Consider the following 17,124-nt stretch of genomic DNA (forward strand, 5'->3'; position numbering starts at 1 on the left):
TTACAGCCCATCTGAGTGTGTGGATCAAGGAAGGCGTTACACCGTGCCCTCTGTAGAAGGCCATGTAGGCCAGGATAGTGCTTTAAAAATTGGACAACCAGATTCAACACGTGAGCCACACAAGGCACGTGTGTCACATTGTCACGGCGAAGGGCCGCACCCATGTTTGCATCATTCACACCCGGCCTTCCCTGGCTGCTGGTTGAGTGGAGACAACCATTGATGAAACTTGGTCTTCAGAGCTAACCGTCCACAACTTCTCAGCGGTGTGACTCACATTTCCCATACATTTCAAAGTAAACATTTGACCGCATGATAGCATTGAGCTATACTGCCAGCATAGTAAGGAGGTGTGTGGTTTTCCTTGTGTGCAGTTACAAGGAAGGGTGCCCTGACCACACAGGGTTTGGGCCGAGGTGAAGGACCCACACGAGGTTGAGGAGGCAGAAGCAGTGTATTAACTTCTACATACAGAGGAAGGATTGATACAACTCGTGGGGACAGCAAGACTTGTACAGCAGACCCTTCTCCATCTCTCCCCATAGTAACCCATTGCCCAGTCAGCGACATGTAACGCCCCTGTCCATGCTTACTGGGCCAAGTATCTGTGGTGAAATGCACCCTGTCACACAGTTTCTCAAAGAAGCGGTGATGTTTGGTGCGACATGCTGGTGTAGCGCGTGCACGTCTTTGTTGGAGAAGGAGTGGCGCCTGGGCATCGGCTCTTGGGGCACTGCGATGGGCATAAGGTCTCGAAAATCCTCGGTTAAAAAGGTTGGAAAGGAAGCATTTTGGTAGCCAACAGTTTGCAGATGCTGAAAGTCAACCTCTATGCCATGTCATGCCCTTCTAAAAGCATGTAAAACACAGCAAGGGAACTCCAATCACAGTCTCCCTTGTTTCCAAAAATTGGTTCACACACACCCCACTTGACTGGCATCAGTTGACCCCCATTTTCAAGATGAAAATGATGCTTTGCATGAAGCACTCTCAAAAATATGCGTGCCTTTGCTCTCCTCTGAGAGCCATGACTTGTTCATCTTGGTGAACGTTAGTCTGTCCACATTGTCAGTGGACAGAAACGTGCGCTTAGCTGTCAGCACACCCCCAGCAGCACTGAGGACACGTTCCGAGAAAACGCTGGCTGCGGGACACAACAAGATCCCCAAGGCGTATGTGGTGAGCTCAGGCAATTTATCCAGATTGGAAGCCTAAAATGAGCAGGGCTCAAGTTGCACAGTAATGGCATTGACGTTCCCTTGCATATACTCATATCTGTGTGTCCTCCTCTTTTTCCTTGTCCAGCTCCTTTATTTTCGCATGAGTATATGTCCTTGTCACTTTCCCATGTGTTTGTGTTGTGTTGTGAGTTGTTTGTCACCTTTTGGACACCTTTGAGGGTGTTTTCTAGGTGTTTTTATGTGTTTGTGATTGCCTGCCATTGTTTCCTATGCGGTTCGAGTGGTTCGTCGAATGTTCGCCGAACCGAACTCGAACGAGACCTCCGTTCGACGAACCGAACTCGAGCCGAACCACGGCCGGTTCGCTCATCTCTAGCTCAGACATCCCCTCAAAGGACTGGGTCATGCATAGCTTAAAATTGGGCCATGGAACCTGTCTTAAAGTGTTATTCCCATCTCTCCTATCCCAATATGTAGTAAGTGTAGTAATAATAATATTAGCAAATACCTCTAATTTGAAATGTAGTATAGTTCTCCTGATACAGCCATGTCTATTACCTCATGTGCAGGGCATTTTAGCTTGGGTATCTATGGTTTTAACCATGAGCAACTAACTGTCACTATATGAGTGGACGTAGCCATGGATATCTAAGCTGCAATGCCCTGCACATGAGGTGAGCAGTGACCACGCTCACACACAATATTAAAATCTCTAGGAGATGCATCCTCTACATCTCTCATATGCTTGAGTGTTGCAGATAAACTTTACAATTACTATATGGTTTTAGTCCATTGTAAGGATGTGAAGAGTAACTGCATTTATTTTTATATTAATATTTTATTTCTTGATTCACAGGTGTTAATTTTGTTTAAACTTATTCTACTTGAGAAGAAGGTAAGCAAGTGCCTTTCACAGAGTTCTATATAAAGCAGCTGTCCTTAAAAATGGCATCTCACTTTGTCTATCTGCACCTATTATATATGTTTATTGTGTTTATATAGTGCACAGACCTTTTAAGGACTCAGCTGGTGGTTATGTACATACATGCCATGACAATAGCAAGTGAAGATAAGCCTTGCACACATCACTGCTCAAAAGCAGAACTAGATACTTCCTTTTTTTAGATTATTCAAAAGGGTATTCTTCAATGATCGCTATTCTGAGCTTTATATGTTTATTTTACTTTATGCACAGTGATCATATAAACTTTCCTATTCTCACTTTTACAAAATCCTGCTATCCAACAACAGAATCAAATGCATTTTGTGCAAAAGGCAGCTTGATTGTGCATGTGCAGCAGTGCATATTGATACTGGTTTAATTAGGGTTTATAAACAATAAGCTCCGTAACACTATACAAAGGTTGTTGTGGATATGGATTCTGCCGAATCCCCACTTATAGCACAAACTCAAGATCATAATAAATGCAAAAGAAGAGAATAGAGTTTTTAAAGTGCAAAGTCATACAAAATGTTTGAGACATGAGGTGAACATCCATTAAAAGCACATAAAATGTACCCGGACCAGGCCTTATATGCAGATCACTAGGGATTCAGGATATATAAAACATTTACAAAATCATAAAACGGTATTGTTATAATATATACCATGTTGGACAGTGCCCATAACGGCCATATACCCTCAGAATCCCATATTCCTTAGTGTACAAACAATATTAGGCAGTGAATAACTACCAGAGGTGTGATGGTAACAGTAAAATAAACGACCAGTCACGGGAAAGACCATCAGGAAAATGCTCAACGTACGTTTCGAAGTGTTTATTTTGCTGTTACCACCACCTCTGTTACCACCACCTCTGTTACCACCACCTCTGTTACCACCACCTCTGTTACCATCACCGCTGTTACCATCACCTATTCACTGCCTAAGGCTGCTTTCACACTACGTTTGTTTTGCATGCGTCATGAACTTTTTTTGCTGCAAAAGCGGATCCTGTTTTTGCAGAGAAAAACGCATGCAAACGCATGTGTTATTTTGCAGGATCCTGTCACTTGAAGTTTATGGGCGGGCATTGGAGTCATGTGATCGGGAGTGAGGGGAACTGAACGTGACTGGGAGCCGGCATCTGACAGCTGCGGAGGCTCGTAACCAAGGTAAACATCGGGTAACTTGCTTGGATACTCGATATTTACCTTGGTTACGAGCGTCTGCAGCTGCTAGGAGTCGGGCTCCCTGCACACGTAACCAAGGTAAACATCGGGTATCCAAGCAAGTTAACCGATGTTTACCTTGATTAAGAGCCTCCACAGCTCTCAGGCGGGGGAGAGAGGGAGGGGGAGAGAGAGACTGATCACACCAGGCTGGTTTCTGGGCATGCTCAGTAGAGCAAGCAGGATCCTGTCTATCAGCATGCCAGCGTTCACATACGTTTGCGTGCAGTATAGTCAGGATCCAGCAATTTGCAGTATTTGGACGCAGCTCAAAAACGCTACAAGTAGCGTTTTTGAAAAAAGTTAAAAAACTGCAAGTCGCTGGATTCTCACTATAACGCATGCAAACGCAGGTGAACGCATGTTGATGCGAGTCCATTGCAAATGCATTGAAATGAAAACGTATTTGCACTGGATCCGGTTTTGCGTTAAAAAAACGTTCAGGACGCATGTTAAAAAAACGTAGTGTGAAAGCAGCCTAATATTGTTTTATATATCCTGAATCCCTAGTGATCTGCATATAAGGCCTGGTCCGGGTACATTTTATGTGCTTTAATGGATGTTCACCTCATGTCTCAATAAACATTTTGTATGACTTTGCACTTTAAAAACTCTATTCTCTTCTTTTGCATTTATTATGGTTTCATTAGGGGCCAAAACCTGTCTTGCAATCATTTTAACATGACACAGTTTTGTCCCACTTGCACCCGATCCCCTCTATTTCTGCTATGTAATGCAAAGACGACAGGAGTCTACCAGTGCATAATACAGAAAATAGAACAACTACCGTAATTTGTCATTTCAAAATTTGTCATCAGTCACAGACCTTTCAGATGTTATCCGCTTTAATAATCCTTTTACATTTTCTTCAGGTCTTATTTTACGTGTCTCCTGTTAACAGACTAGTGGGTGCTTTGATGACTGTCTTGTCTCTGTTTCCAGGTCAGATATTTGAGTATTCCTTCTTTCATCAAATTTTCCCACTTCTGCTTAGATTTGTGCTTGTACTTTGTGCCCTATAACTGGCAATTTTGTGCTGTGAACTGTATATCTAAAGCAAATTATCATAAAGGATCAACCTTCAGTTCTACAGAACACGAATCTGGCCGCTTACACTCCACATCTATTGTTTCACACTCCAGCCAAATAATAAAAAGTCCACTAAAAAATACACCATACAGCATCAGGTTAAGGCTATGTTCACACAGGGCTTTTTTGGTGCGTATTTGGTGTGTTTTTTAGCTGCAGATTTGCTTTGGTTTTATGCAAATCCATGCTACTAAAATGCTGCTATTACAGTGCCAGCAAAGTCTGAGATTTCTGAAATCTCATACACACACACACACACACACACACACACACACACACACACACACACACTTGCAGATTTTTATCCTGACTGTTTTGTCAAATACCTGCGGGGTTTTTTTTGCTGCAGATTTCAAAGAATGAGCATGTCAATTCTTTGCAGCGTTTTTTCATTGATACAACCCATTTTGTAGAAAGAACGTACCAAATCCGCAGCAAAAAGGCCACTAAAAAAACACACCAAAAATGCAGATGACTCAAAGTAGATTTCCTGCCACAAGATCAGGTTTTGGTCAGGAAAAAAAACGCACCAAAAAAGCCCTCTGTGAACATAGCCTTTTAGACGTTTTTGTTGTAATAGAACTTTTTAGACCTGTTTCTGCCAGACTCCACTATTTTGTTGGTTCCTGGGTTCACCAGAGAATCTCCACCTTTCATGGCTGAGATGAGAAATGCTGTGTTTTTCCAACAAGATGAATCGTTCTCAGTGGGAGAAACAAAATTATAATCTTGTAGTTGTGATACCTTTTAAGGGCTAACTAAAATAAAATAAATGATGTTACAGAGCAGTTTCCAGACTCATCAGGTCTCTTCCTCAGGCATGGTATAACAAAATATCTGAAGAAACCCAAACAGAGCAGAGGCAGTATAATAAAAAGGACATTAAAGGAGTTGTCCGACATTAGCTTACATTTTTTTTTTTAAAGTTTATCTGTGCTGTATTGTCATAAAAATCACCCCTACATTTTTTTTTTTTTCTAACTTTTGTTCCTCTTAAATTATCACTTTATTCTCTGCAGCTTTTTGTTTACATGCAGCTCAACCAAACATGACATCTTCTTATGCCGAACCTCACAAACACAGCTGGTACCACCCGGCCTCACCGCCCCGCACCGCCCCCTGCACACTTCTTTCCTGTCCGTATTCTGCCCCACCACTGACCTCTCATCGCCCCAGGAAAAATGGGCACATTACTACATTATATGTGTAGTGGATGTGAGGTGATTGTGCTGTCACAGATGAGATATCACTGCTCTGTTTATCCAATCATTGGTAGTACAGAGCAGAGATCCTCACATCCACCGCACATATAATGTAGTAATGTTGCCTTTCCATGTCCCCATACTATAGAAATGTCCCTTTTCCTTGTGCCCATCCTGTAGTAAAGTCCCCTTGGACTCCTCTTCTTATAGTAATGTCCCCTTGGGCTCCTCTTGTAGCAATGCTCTCTCCTGTAGAATTGCCCCCTAGTCTGCCAGTCTTCACACACACAAAAACCACACATCCTTCTCACCTCTCCTCGTTCTGGCACCATGTACCCGCCCAGCAGGGCCCCTACATGATGTCTGCTGTGATGCCCGTCCACAAGGCAGCATAAGTGCATGCCCAGTTGTCGTGACATCACAGGAAGCACCAAAATCACGGCAGGAGCGGTCACATGACCGCTGTGAGACGGGAGAGAGGGGCTGACTGCAGGGAAGGTAGGTAGTCACTATCTACTTAACTGCCCCAAGGTAGCCCAATAGTAAAATAAAGGAAAATAAGCAAAATAAGCCGGATAACCCCTATTAAATATTTTGAACAGAGCAGAGGCACAACAGAGAACTAAAAGATTTATATTTTTGTTTCTCTCACTGAGAGCAATAAATCATTTTTCAACTGTCTAACACAGTACCAAAACTTTCCAACAAGACATGCACATTTTTCAAGATAACGTTTTCATAAAATGTATGTGCATCGTATATTCAGCAGTCAGTAAAGGTACCGTCACACTAAGCAACGCTCAAGCGATCCCACCAGCGACCTGACCTGGCAGGGATCACTGGAGCGTCGCAACACGGGTTGCTGGTGAGCTGTCAAACAGGCAGATCTCACCAACGACCAGCCCCCAGCCAGCAGCGACGCGTGGAAGCGATGCTGCGCTTGGTAACTAAGGTAAATATCGGGTAACTAAGCACTTGGTTACTCGATATTTACCTTGGTTACCAGCGCACACCGCTTAGCGCTGGCTCCCTGCACTCCTAGCCAGAGTACACATCGGGTTAATAAGCAAACCGCTTCGCTTATTTACCCGATGTGAACTCTGGTTACGTGTGCAGGGAGCCGACACTGGCAGCCTGAGAGCGGTGGGCGCTAGTAACTAAGGTAAATATCGGGTAACCAAGCAAAGGGATTCTTGGTTGCCCGATATTTACCTTGGTTACCAGCGTCCGCAGAAGCCGGCTCCCTGCTCACTGCACATTAAGTTGTTGCTCTCTCGCTGTCCCACACAGCGATGTGTGCTTCACAGCGGGAGAGCAACAACTAAAAAATGGTCCAGGACATTCAGCAACAACCAGCGACCTCACAGCAGGGGCCAGGTTGTTCCTGGATGTCACACACAGCAACATCGCTAGCAAGATCGCTGTTGCGTCACAAAAACCGTGACTCAGCAGCGATGTTGCTAGCGATGTTGCTTTGTGAGACGTGGCCTTTAGGTCAGCAATGCAAGAAGCCCTGACTGCTTCCATAAATGATAGGGTAGAGCATGGGTCCCCAATTCCAGTCCTCAAGGGCCGCCAACAGTGCATGTTTTCAGGATTTCCTTAGTATTGCACATGTGATAATTTAATCACCTGCACAGTTGATGATTCCAACACCCATGCAATGCTAAGGAAATCCTGAAAACATGCACTTCAGAAATGTTGTGCTCCTATCACTGAGATAACTGAGCGGCTGCATCGTTTTCTCTGATCTGTGTAATTAATGCTGAGCAGGACAGACTGATTGGAGTTTGCTAGAGTTAATACAATGGATCTTTGGTGCACAGGCTGAAGAAAAAACGGTCACCTGCAGATAAATTGATTTACACTTGGCAGAAGCCCAGATAAAGGCTGCATTTCCACATGTTGCTCAGTCTGTGCGCAATAAATGGGATGCCGTCCATGTTTGCCCAAATTTATACGTGGTCCTGAATAGCAGAGAAAATCCGTGTAATGCAGGACTTGATATAAAATCTACAATAATTTTCCATTATAGTGTGGATATTAGATTAACGTCTATTAACGTTTACAGCTGACTGTGTATAAGGCCTCTTTCACACATCAGTTTTTTACCATGCGTCACAATCCATTGAATTTGAAAAAAAAAAGGATCCAGAGATTGATGCCGCTGGATCCGTTTTTTTCTCATTGACTTGTATTAGCGACGAATTCCAACGGATGGCCTCACGTTTCATCCGTCGTTCAACGGATCCATCCATTGAAAAATGTTTGTTTGTCAGACGGAGACTACATCCACAGTAAGGTTTTGTGTATGTCGAAAAAAACGGACAAAAGACGGATCAGTCGCCGTCTGTCGTTTGATAGAATGGAAGCCTGTGGGCGCAGGATCCGTCATCATCCGTCAAATGACGGAATCCGGCGAAAATTCAATTTTTTTTAACTGAGCATGTTTCAAGTATTATTTAGCCCCCAGCTAGTCGAATCCGTTGAAAAACTGATCTGTCGCATCAGTGTTGCCACAATCTGCGACGGATCTGTCGATCCGTCGAGAAAACTGATTGTGACTGATGGCAAAAAACTAATGTGTGAAAGGGGCCTAAGGAGTTTAAAGGGAACCTGTCATCAGAATTTTTGCTATTAAACTAAAAGAATCCCCTTCTGCAGCTCATTGGCTGCATTCTATAAAGGTTCATCTTGCTACTGCCCCACTTTCAGATCTAAATAACAACTTTATAAAATATTACCTTTTGCTATGGTAATGAGGTTTGTTGGCCCCGGGGCGGGCTGTAGTTCATCTGTTATCCCCCCTCCTGCCGCTGTTCGCCATCCCCCAGTGTTCATTTACATAGATGAGGCCGCCGCCCTCCTCTTCCATAGTGCTCCGGAAGTCTCGCTCATGCGCAGTGGCACTATCTTGGGACTGAGCACTGTTTTCAAAAAAAAAGGTAAACTGGGATGATAAAAATAAGCATTGGCCAGCGCAAGCGCATAACGCTAGAGGCAGAGGTAAAAGCACGGGCACGAGATTATGGACGGGTATGACGCTGGTGATGATATTCACAGCGCCGCCCATAATCTCGTGCCTGCGAAGTAACATCACCGGCGCTTGCGTTTTGAAAACAGTGCTCAGTCCCGCGATAGTGCCACTGCACATGCGCGAGACTTCAGGAGCACTGCAGAACATGAGGGCGGCGGCCTCATCTATGTAAATGAACACTGGGGGGGCGGCGAACAGCGGCAGGAAGGGGGATAACAGATGAAATACAACCCGCCCCCGGGGCCAACAAACCTCATTACAATAGCAAAAGGCAGTGCTTTTTTTGCGGTGGTACGCGCCGGTACGGCGTACCGGAAAATCTGAAGAGCGCCTCTGGCTCTGTCCACATGGCTAATTTGTAAACTATACAAATTAGCCATGTGCTGCGGAGGCACAAGCCAGAGGCGCCTCTAGGGGGTGCTGTCGGGCTGCCTGATGCGGCGGTGTGGAGGTCTGCCGGGTGGGAGCAGCTATTCTCTGAGCGCAGCTGTCACGCTGACAGCCGCACTCATAGAAGCTGCAGCGCGCGTCTCCCACTACTCAATTGTCCTAGCATCTGTCAGCCGTGAGGAGAATTGAAGCGGTGACGCCGGCGCTGACTACCGGGTCAGTGCGACGGCTGTCATGTGATCAGGTCAGCTGATCAGACTGATGACCCGGAAGCCAGCGCTGCAGCGCGGAGGCAGCAGAGAAACGCTAAGAAGTGCTCCACTGTGGAGCTGAAGAAGACACATTATGGGGTAAGAGGGGAGTTTTTATGAAACAGTTCCCTCCCCCACCCTCTGTCCCCCATACTATCTGTGGACACACTATGGGGGGAACAGAGGGTGGGGAGGGGGCAATATGTATATACTGTACACCGAATGGGTGGGGGAGGGAACTACCTGTGGACAGAGTATGGGGAGAGAGAGGATGAGGTTTCATGTATGGGGAGAGAGAGGATGAGGTTTCATGTATGGGGAGAGAGAGGATGAGGTTTCATGTATGGGGAGAGAGAGGATGAGGTTTCATGTATGGGGAGAGAGAGGATGAGGTTTCATTCATGGGGAGAGAGAGGATGAGGTTTCATTCATGGGGAGAGAGAGGATGAGGTTTCATTCATGGGGAGAGAGGAGGAGGGGTGATGAATGGGGAGAGAGAGGATGAGGTTTCACACATGGGGAGAGAGAGGATGAGGTTTCATGTGTGGGGAGAGAGGATGAGGTTTCATGCATGGGGACAGAGGATGAGGGGTGATGAATGGGGAGAGAGAGGATGAGGTTTCATGCATGGGGACAGAGGATGAGGGGTGATGTATGGGGAGAAAGAGGATGAGGTTTCATGCATGGGGACAGAGGATAAGGGGTGATGCATGGGGACAGGGAGGATGAGGTTTCATGCATGGGGACAGAGGATGGGGAGCGAACTGGAAAGACATTTTGAGGACACAGAATAAAGAGTGACATGGTATGAGGAGCAAGTGGGCAGGATGGGGAGTGAGGTGAAAAAGTATATGGACACACAGGAGGTAGTGAGGAGACAGTAAGGGATGAGAAGAATGTGAGGGGCACAGAATAAAGACTGGGTATTGGAGGGGGTGGTATGGAGAGGGGGCGGTATGGAGAGGGGGCAGAATGGGAGGACAGTGTGAGGTTACAGCAAGGAGGGGGAGTGTGATGAAGGCACAGTATAAAGACTGGGCAGTATAAGGGGACACAGTGTAAAGGACACTGTAAACAGTAGGCTCAGTTTGGAAAGAGGGAATATGGAGGGCATGTACCATAAGAGGGACAGTGTGGGTCATATTTTGTGCAGAGAATACTGGGTCCATTATTTATTCTGGGGTACTGCGTAGGGCAGATATTTTTAAGTAGAAGTATTATCATTCTGCTATTTTAGGGGCATCGTGTCGGGATGTGCTGCAGAAGACCGGAGAAGATGGAAATCTGCAGAGACGAGATGTGAAAAGTGATCATGGCGTCAGGACAAGGTGAATAGAAAGAAACGACTCGGAGACAACATCATCTATAAGGTACCTGAATATAAATGTTTATTTGTGATAATGACTGTGTGTCATCATTAGGCCTTGGTCACACTTGCGCATTGCTTCTGATGTGAGCGCAATGGGACCCCACTGATCAGCTGATAATGGTGCAGGTGGCCGGAAATGCTTATTTTTGGTGATGGTGTCCGCGGCCGGGTACTGCACATCCGCCTCATTGATTTTAATAGCAGACGGCTGCCACTATCAGAAGACGGAGCAAATCCAGAACTGAGCACTTCCGGCCACCTGCCACCACCGGCACTTAGAGTAGGGAATTGGCGGGGTTACCAGGTGCCGGACCCTGACCAGTCAGACATTTGTGATCTATCCTAAGGAAAGGTCATTAATGTTAAAGTAGTGGACAATCTCTTTAATAAAGTCTTGTGCCGTCTGACAAGTTAAGGGTTACTATGTTTTTATTTATGTTGTTAGGAGCATTAAAGGGGTTGTCCAAATTTGTGATGAGTCTGCAGTCACTCCTTGTGTCACTCTGTGACTGCAGCCTACTGAATCCTCACAGTGCACTCTGCACGCTGTCAGGATTCTCTGGTGCCAGCGGTGAGAGTGGGAGGTTATGAAGCTGCAAGTATGCGATGTACATAGAAGTGGTCACGTGCTGAACAGACATCCTCAATGAAAATGAATTGACTGAGGCTGGAACATCAAATCAGAATATGGCCAGAAGTGTACAAATCTCATACTTGTGCTCACATGATCGTCCACTCTCTCCACTACCCCGCTACTCGCCTGACAGCACCCCCCCCCCCCCCAACCCCGCTCCTCGCCTCAGAGATGCGTACCAGCAAATATTTTTTTACAAAAAAAGCACTGGCAAAAGGTAATATTTTATAAAGTTATGTAGGTCTGAAAGTCTGAAAGGGGGTCCAGTAGCAAGATGAACCTTTATAGAATGCAGCCCATGAGCTGCAGAGGGGGATTCTTTTAGTTTAATAGCGAAAATTCTGGTGACAGGTTCCCTTTTAAGGGGCATAAATGAAAGACATTACACATGTAGACACTAGGCTCATAGCTGATTCCTCAATAAATGGACTTGTGCTCTTTATGAACTTTGGTAGAAGACAGCCAAGTTAAACTATTTTGACCCTATGTCACTGTTAGGGACAATATATAATGCCGTTTATTTTTTGGAACAACTCTCCTAATATACTTCTACCACTTTAGAATAAGTATTTATCCCACTCTTCCACCGTAGAGCACCAAGTAAAGGGCACAACCGAAGCCAACCAACATTACCCCCTCCAGATCCTTATATCACCAGGGTAGTTTTAATATTCATTTTTTTTTCCTATCTTCTGTTGCCCAAATCTGTGTCTTATTGTCAGCTGCGTCTAGGGGTACTTTGCACGTTGCGACATCGCTACTGCGATATAGTCAGGGTCAAATCGAAAGTGACGCACATCCGGCGCCGGTAACGATGTCTCAACGTGTAAAGCCTAGATGCACCGATAAACGATCGCAAAAGCATCGAAAATCTGTGATCTGTGTAGTGTCAGACATTTCCATAATGTCGCACCAATAGGAGATACGATGTTGTTCCTCGTTCCTGCGGCAGCACACATCGCTGTGTGTGAAGCTGCAGGAGCGAGGAACATCTCCTTACCTGCCTCCACCGGCTATGCGGAAGGAAGGAGGTGGGCGGGATGTTTACCTCCCGCTCATCTCCGCCCCTCCGTTTCTTTTGGCCGCCTTCCGTGTGATGTCGCTGTGACGCCGCACGACCTGCCCCCTTAGGAAGGAGGAGGGTCGCCGGCGAGAGCTACGTCGCAGGGCAGGTAAGTGCGTGTGAAGCGAACATTATCGCATGTGCGACGGGGGCGGGTACTATCGCGTTCGGCATCCCTATCATTGGCTAGTGATGTCGCAGCGTGCAAAGTACCCCTTATAGTTTGAAAAATACAGTACTCCATCCGGACATTGACATCGGAGGTTGAGCTACATGAGAGCAGCTGAGCTACTGTGTTAACTCCTTTTATGGGGAGTTATGGAAACTGTACCTCGGGCGCTCTCTGCAGTTTCTGTAGATTCAGTATTGGTGGTCGGGTAGTCTGAGTCTGGACGGAGTTATTCCCATCTTCGCTATGAAAGGCTGAGATGATAACCCTCTAAGTAAACTACAACTTTACTCTACTATACAGTGGTTTGTGGTATATTGGGTGACATGCCACTGTATCACACCATAAAATCATTGAAATATACTTTTGATGTATAAAGTCCAGCATATGTGAACAGGATCTTAAGATATTTCTGTAACTACATGCCTCAGTTGTGTACAGTTAGCTGATGTACATCTATATATATATATAATTGCCTTAGTCTGTCTGTCTGTCTGTCTGTCTGTCTGTCTGTCTGTCTGTCTGTCTGTCTGTCTGTCTGTCTGTCTGTCTGTCTGTCTGTCTGTCTGTCTTGCTCCAAAATTGTGTCCTTACGGTGACACAAAGCTGATTGGCCGCTGGGCCCCCCCCCGCACGGATTGGCCGCTCGCCTCGGCTTAGCCCCCCCACGGATTGGTTGCTCGCCTCGGCCTGGCCCCACCCTCCGCATGGATTGGCCACTCGCCCCGGCCCTCCGCACGCATCGCCAGACATAACCTTGCGCTGCTGGGATCGTGACGGAGCCGGTGAACGCTGGTAACCATTATACACATCGGGTAACTAAGGTCCCTTAGTTACCCGATGTGTATCATACTTACCAGCGTACACCGGCTCCCGGTACACATGTGCAGGGAGCCGGCATTATACTCCTCTCCCCCCAGGACTACTCCTCCTATTATAGTCCTCCTATTATACTCCTCTCTGAGTATAATAGGAGAACTATTATAGCATGGGGGATGGAGCACGATGGGGTGCGCAGCATGGGGGATGTAGCACGATGGGGGGTGCGCAGCATGGAGGATGGAGCACGATGGGGAGTGCGCAGCATGGGGGATGGAGCACGATAGGGAGTGCGCAGCATGGGGGATGGAGCACGATGGGGAATGCGCAGCATGGGGGATGGGGCACGATGGGGGGTGCGCAGCATGGGGGATGGAGCACGATGAGAGGTGCACAGCATGGGGATAGAGCACGATGGGGTGCGCAGCATGGGGGATGGAGCACGATGGGGGGTGCGCAGCATGGAGGATGGAGCACGATGGGGAGTGCGCAGCATGGGGGATGGAGCACCATGGGGAGTGCGCAGCATGGGGGATGGAGCACGATAGGGAGTGCGCAGCATGGGGGATGGAGCACAATGGGGGGTGCACAGCATCAGGGATGGATCACGATGGGGAATGCGCAGCATAGGGGATGGAGCACGATGGGGGATGGAGCACGATGGGGGGTGCGCAGCATGGGGGATGGAGCACGATGGGAGGTGCACACTTCCCCCCAACACACACACACAACACACCACACACACACTGGGAACCACAAACACCGCCATACACAGACACCCACACACACAGACAACGCCGCACACACACAACACCCAACACACAAACACCGCGGCATACATAAATATACGCACATACCGCACAACACACACATTGCACAAAACATACCTCCCCCCAAAACACACCACACCCACACAAACCGCGCAACCTACAGACACACAGCGCTCCACAAACAACGCAACACACGCAACACACATACAACACCGCTCTCACCCCCCGCCACACCCAGACAACACCCAGAACATGTACAGCGCCCTACACAAACACTTGGTAACTACACACAACAACATCTATATATCTATATATATCTATATATATCTATATATATATATATATATATATAACAAAAATCATACATGAACTACACAATACGTAAATTCTAGAATTCCCCATGCGTAGAATCGGGCCACCTTCTAGTTTTCTTATAATTATCCCTTTTAATAATTTACCCAATTTGCTTGTAGAAACATGTAGGCTAAGTGCTGCTTGTTTTAATAGATATTTCTTGCTTTTGTATAGGTATGATTGAGCATGGTCTCACAGACAGCTCCCACTACAGGCCGCGACAAAGTATTGCAGAAGAAGCTCCTGTAGTTTCGTATTCACAAGACAACAGTCCAACACCATCTCAGATTTCTAATCCTAAAGAGGAAGATACTGAAATCGGACAAGACTCTTTAGTTGAGCACAATAAACCAGACGTTTCAGGTACCGAACCTGGAGTGGATATTAATGGCAGTATTGAGCATCTCAGACCGCCATCTCATACATCTCCAGAATCTGTTGAGAGTGATTGGGAGACATTAGATCCAAGCATACTGGAGGAGTGTCTTACAGCGGATGAAGGGGACGTGTGGAATACTGGACCAGGTCCTTGTGAACTTCTTACTAATGACCCAATGGGCTCAGGAAGTGTTCCCATAACCGTGCAACCTCAGTCTAAAACAGGACAGGCCGTATTTACTCCGGGACTCGTGTCTGGTCTAGAAGAGGACAAGTATGGAATGCCACTAGCAATTTTTACAAAGGTAAGATTGATGGCTAATGGGAGATTTCAGATTGGTACAACTTCTAAAAATGTGGGTTTAATCTTGTCACTGATTAGAGCTTTTTTCCTCTTTGGTCATCTGTAAATAATGCATGAAGTATGTATATCACCTTACCAATCTATTCTCTGAAAGTACTGGCACATTGTGAAAATGCCACTCTGCACTATACAACATTGGGTGTCTCTATGCAATTTTGCATTTTAGCCTTTTTTTGTAAAACATGCATAACAAGTAATGTTTATAGCATATGTAAATCCAAAAAGGTCAGATACTTTTAGAAACTGAAGATTTGCTGTCCAAGGGGTAATATTAGAAGTAAAAGTATATCAAATTGAGAAACCTAAATCCTACACTGGATTTTCTACTCCTCATATGGATGAAATTTCATAAATTCTCATCCACATCACCACCACAGCTAATTTTCAGTAAGGACAATCTGATGTACAAGTGACAGGTGTGATCATGAAGCTTGAAATGTGTACAGTTCATACTCCTATATATTCCTCATGCACATATCCACATACTAGATAAGGATGGCGACAACATCCAAATAATTGGTTACAGCTTGACAGAGATCCATCTGAGGGTTGGTGTTGGAACATTGCTGTCTCTCCGTATCAGTGATGGAAGAATAAAATAATAATTTTATACTTTGTGTGCTGTTTCCATCTCACTCTAGTCATTTTGGACTATGTAAAGGCCTGGGGATGGTTCTGTTTTAGGTGGGCTTGCACACCATAGGCTGATCTGTGGTTTGATGCTGTCTGATCTTTATTTTTGATACATGCACATACCTGCACATAATACAAATGAATAAACCACAAATATCAGCTTTCCATATACCAGTACATTTTCACGTCAGCGTCCTCTTGTCTTCTAATTAAGCTCTGAGTGATGAGTTGCAGCAGTTGCAAATCTAATCTTCTGGGTCATTTATGCAGCGTTCATACATTGCTGTCACCTTGCAGTTTTTTGCCGTTATTCCTTAGAAAATAGACAAAACCTAGAATAAAAAGAAAAGGAGGAAATTCCCTGCAGTAAGAAAATAAATAGTATTTGCTCATTTTGTTTTATCCTACATTGTCTGGGTCAGGCGGTTTCCCGTTAGATGGGTGTACTCCGGCCAGTGGCATATACTTTGGTTTAGGCTATTTTACTTCCCGGGGTATAGGTTAAACCTAGGATAGGTAATCCCTGGGTTATACTCTGGCCTGGGTTTAATCTAGGCAAGGGTTAATTTGGCCTGCTACACCGGCTTTTTTCTTTAGTAAAAAAAAAACAAACCAAACCCTCTACCATTGGTAAGGAGGGTGATAATAAAAAAAGTTTCTTGTTCAGACCAATGTTGTCCCTGTATTGGTCACTCACCCTGTACAGCCCTCCAGCGACAACATACACAAAACTAGTCAGTATAACGTTTCATCCTTCAAATGAGTGCGATGTCCTGAATATTGTGCTACAAGCTAATTGCTGATTCAATATAACTATAATTTGTAGCCCAAATAATTTGTTAAAGGAGTATTCCGATCACAAAGATCCTATCCCTATGTGGTAGGTGTAATAATATTATCAAATACCTCCAATTAGAAATGTAGTAGAGTTCTCCTGATTCACTGTTGTTTAGCTCATGTGCATGACATTAGGTATCCATGGTTGTCACCACTACCAACAAACTATCTGTGACTATATGCATGGTCCTAACCATGAACACAATTAAATGTAGTGGAAATTGCATGATCATAAATATAGAAAATACATAACGATAAAAAATAATGCATAAATTATATGGACTAAAATTGAAATGGACAAATCGCGTGACAACTAAGGAGAACGAAAAGAAAATTGCGATCAAACATCCATATAGATATAATATAATATTTTTCAATAAGAAACCAATGAACAATGGTGGAATACAATATA

General features: G+C 45.3%; 1 protein-coding gene across 1 annotated transcript in view; it reads left to right on the forward strand.

The window, feature by feature from the left end:
- Positions 1–17,124, forward strand: part of AVL9 (AVL9 cell migration associated) — a 128,365-nt gene that overhangs the window by 94,165 nt on the left and 17,076 nt on the right. Inside the window, exons 8-10 of the mRNA XM_075315092.1 lie at positions 2,038–2,076; positions 4,226–4,295; positions 14,675–15,183. Of these exons, the coding sequence (XP_075171207.1) occupies positions 2,038–2,076; positions 4,226–4,295; positions 14,675–15,183 (618 nt within the window). The remainder of the gene's footprint in view (positions 1–2,037; positions 2,077–4,225; positions 4,296–14,674; positions 15,184–17,124) is intronic.

Source organism: Anomaloglossus baeobatrachus, chromosome 6 (genome assembly GCF_048569485.1).
Source record: "Anomaloglossus baeobatrachus isolate aAnoBae1 chromosome 6, aAnoBae1.hap1, whole genome shotgun sequence".
NCBI classification, from domain to species: Eukaryota; Metazoa; Chordata; class Amphibia; order Anura; family Aromobatidae; genus Anomaloglossus; species Anomaloglossus baeobatrachus.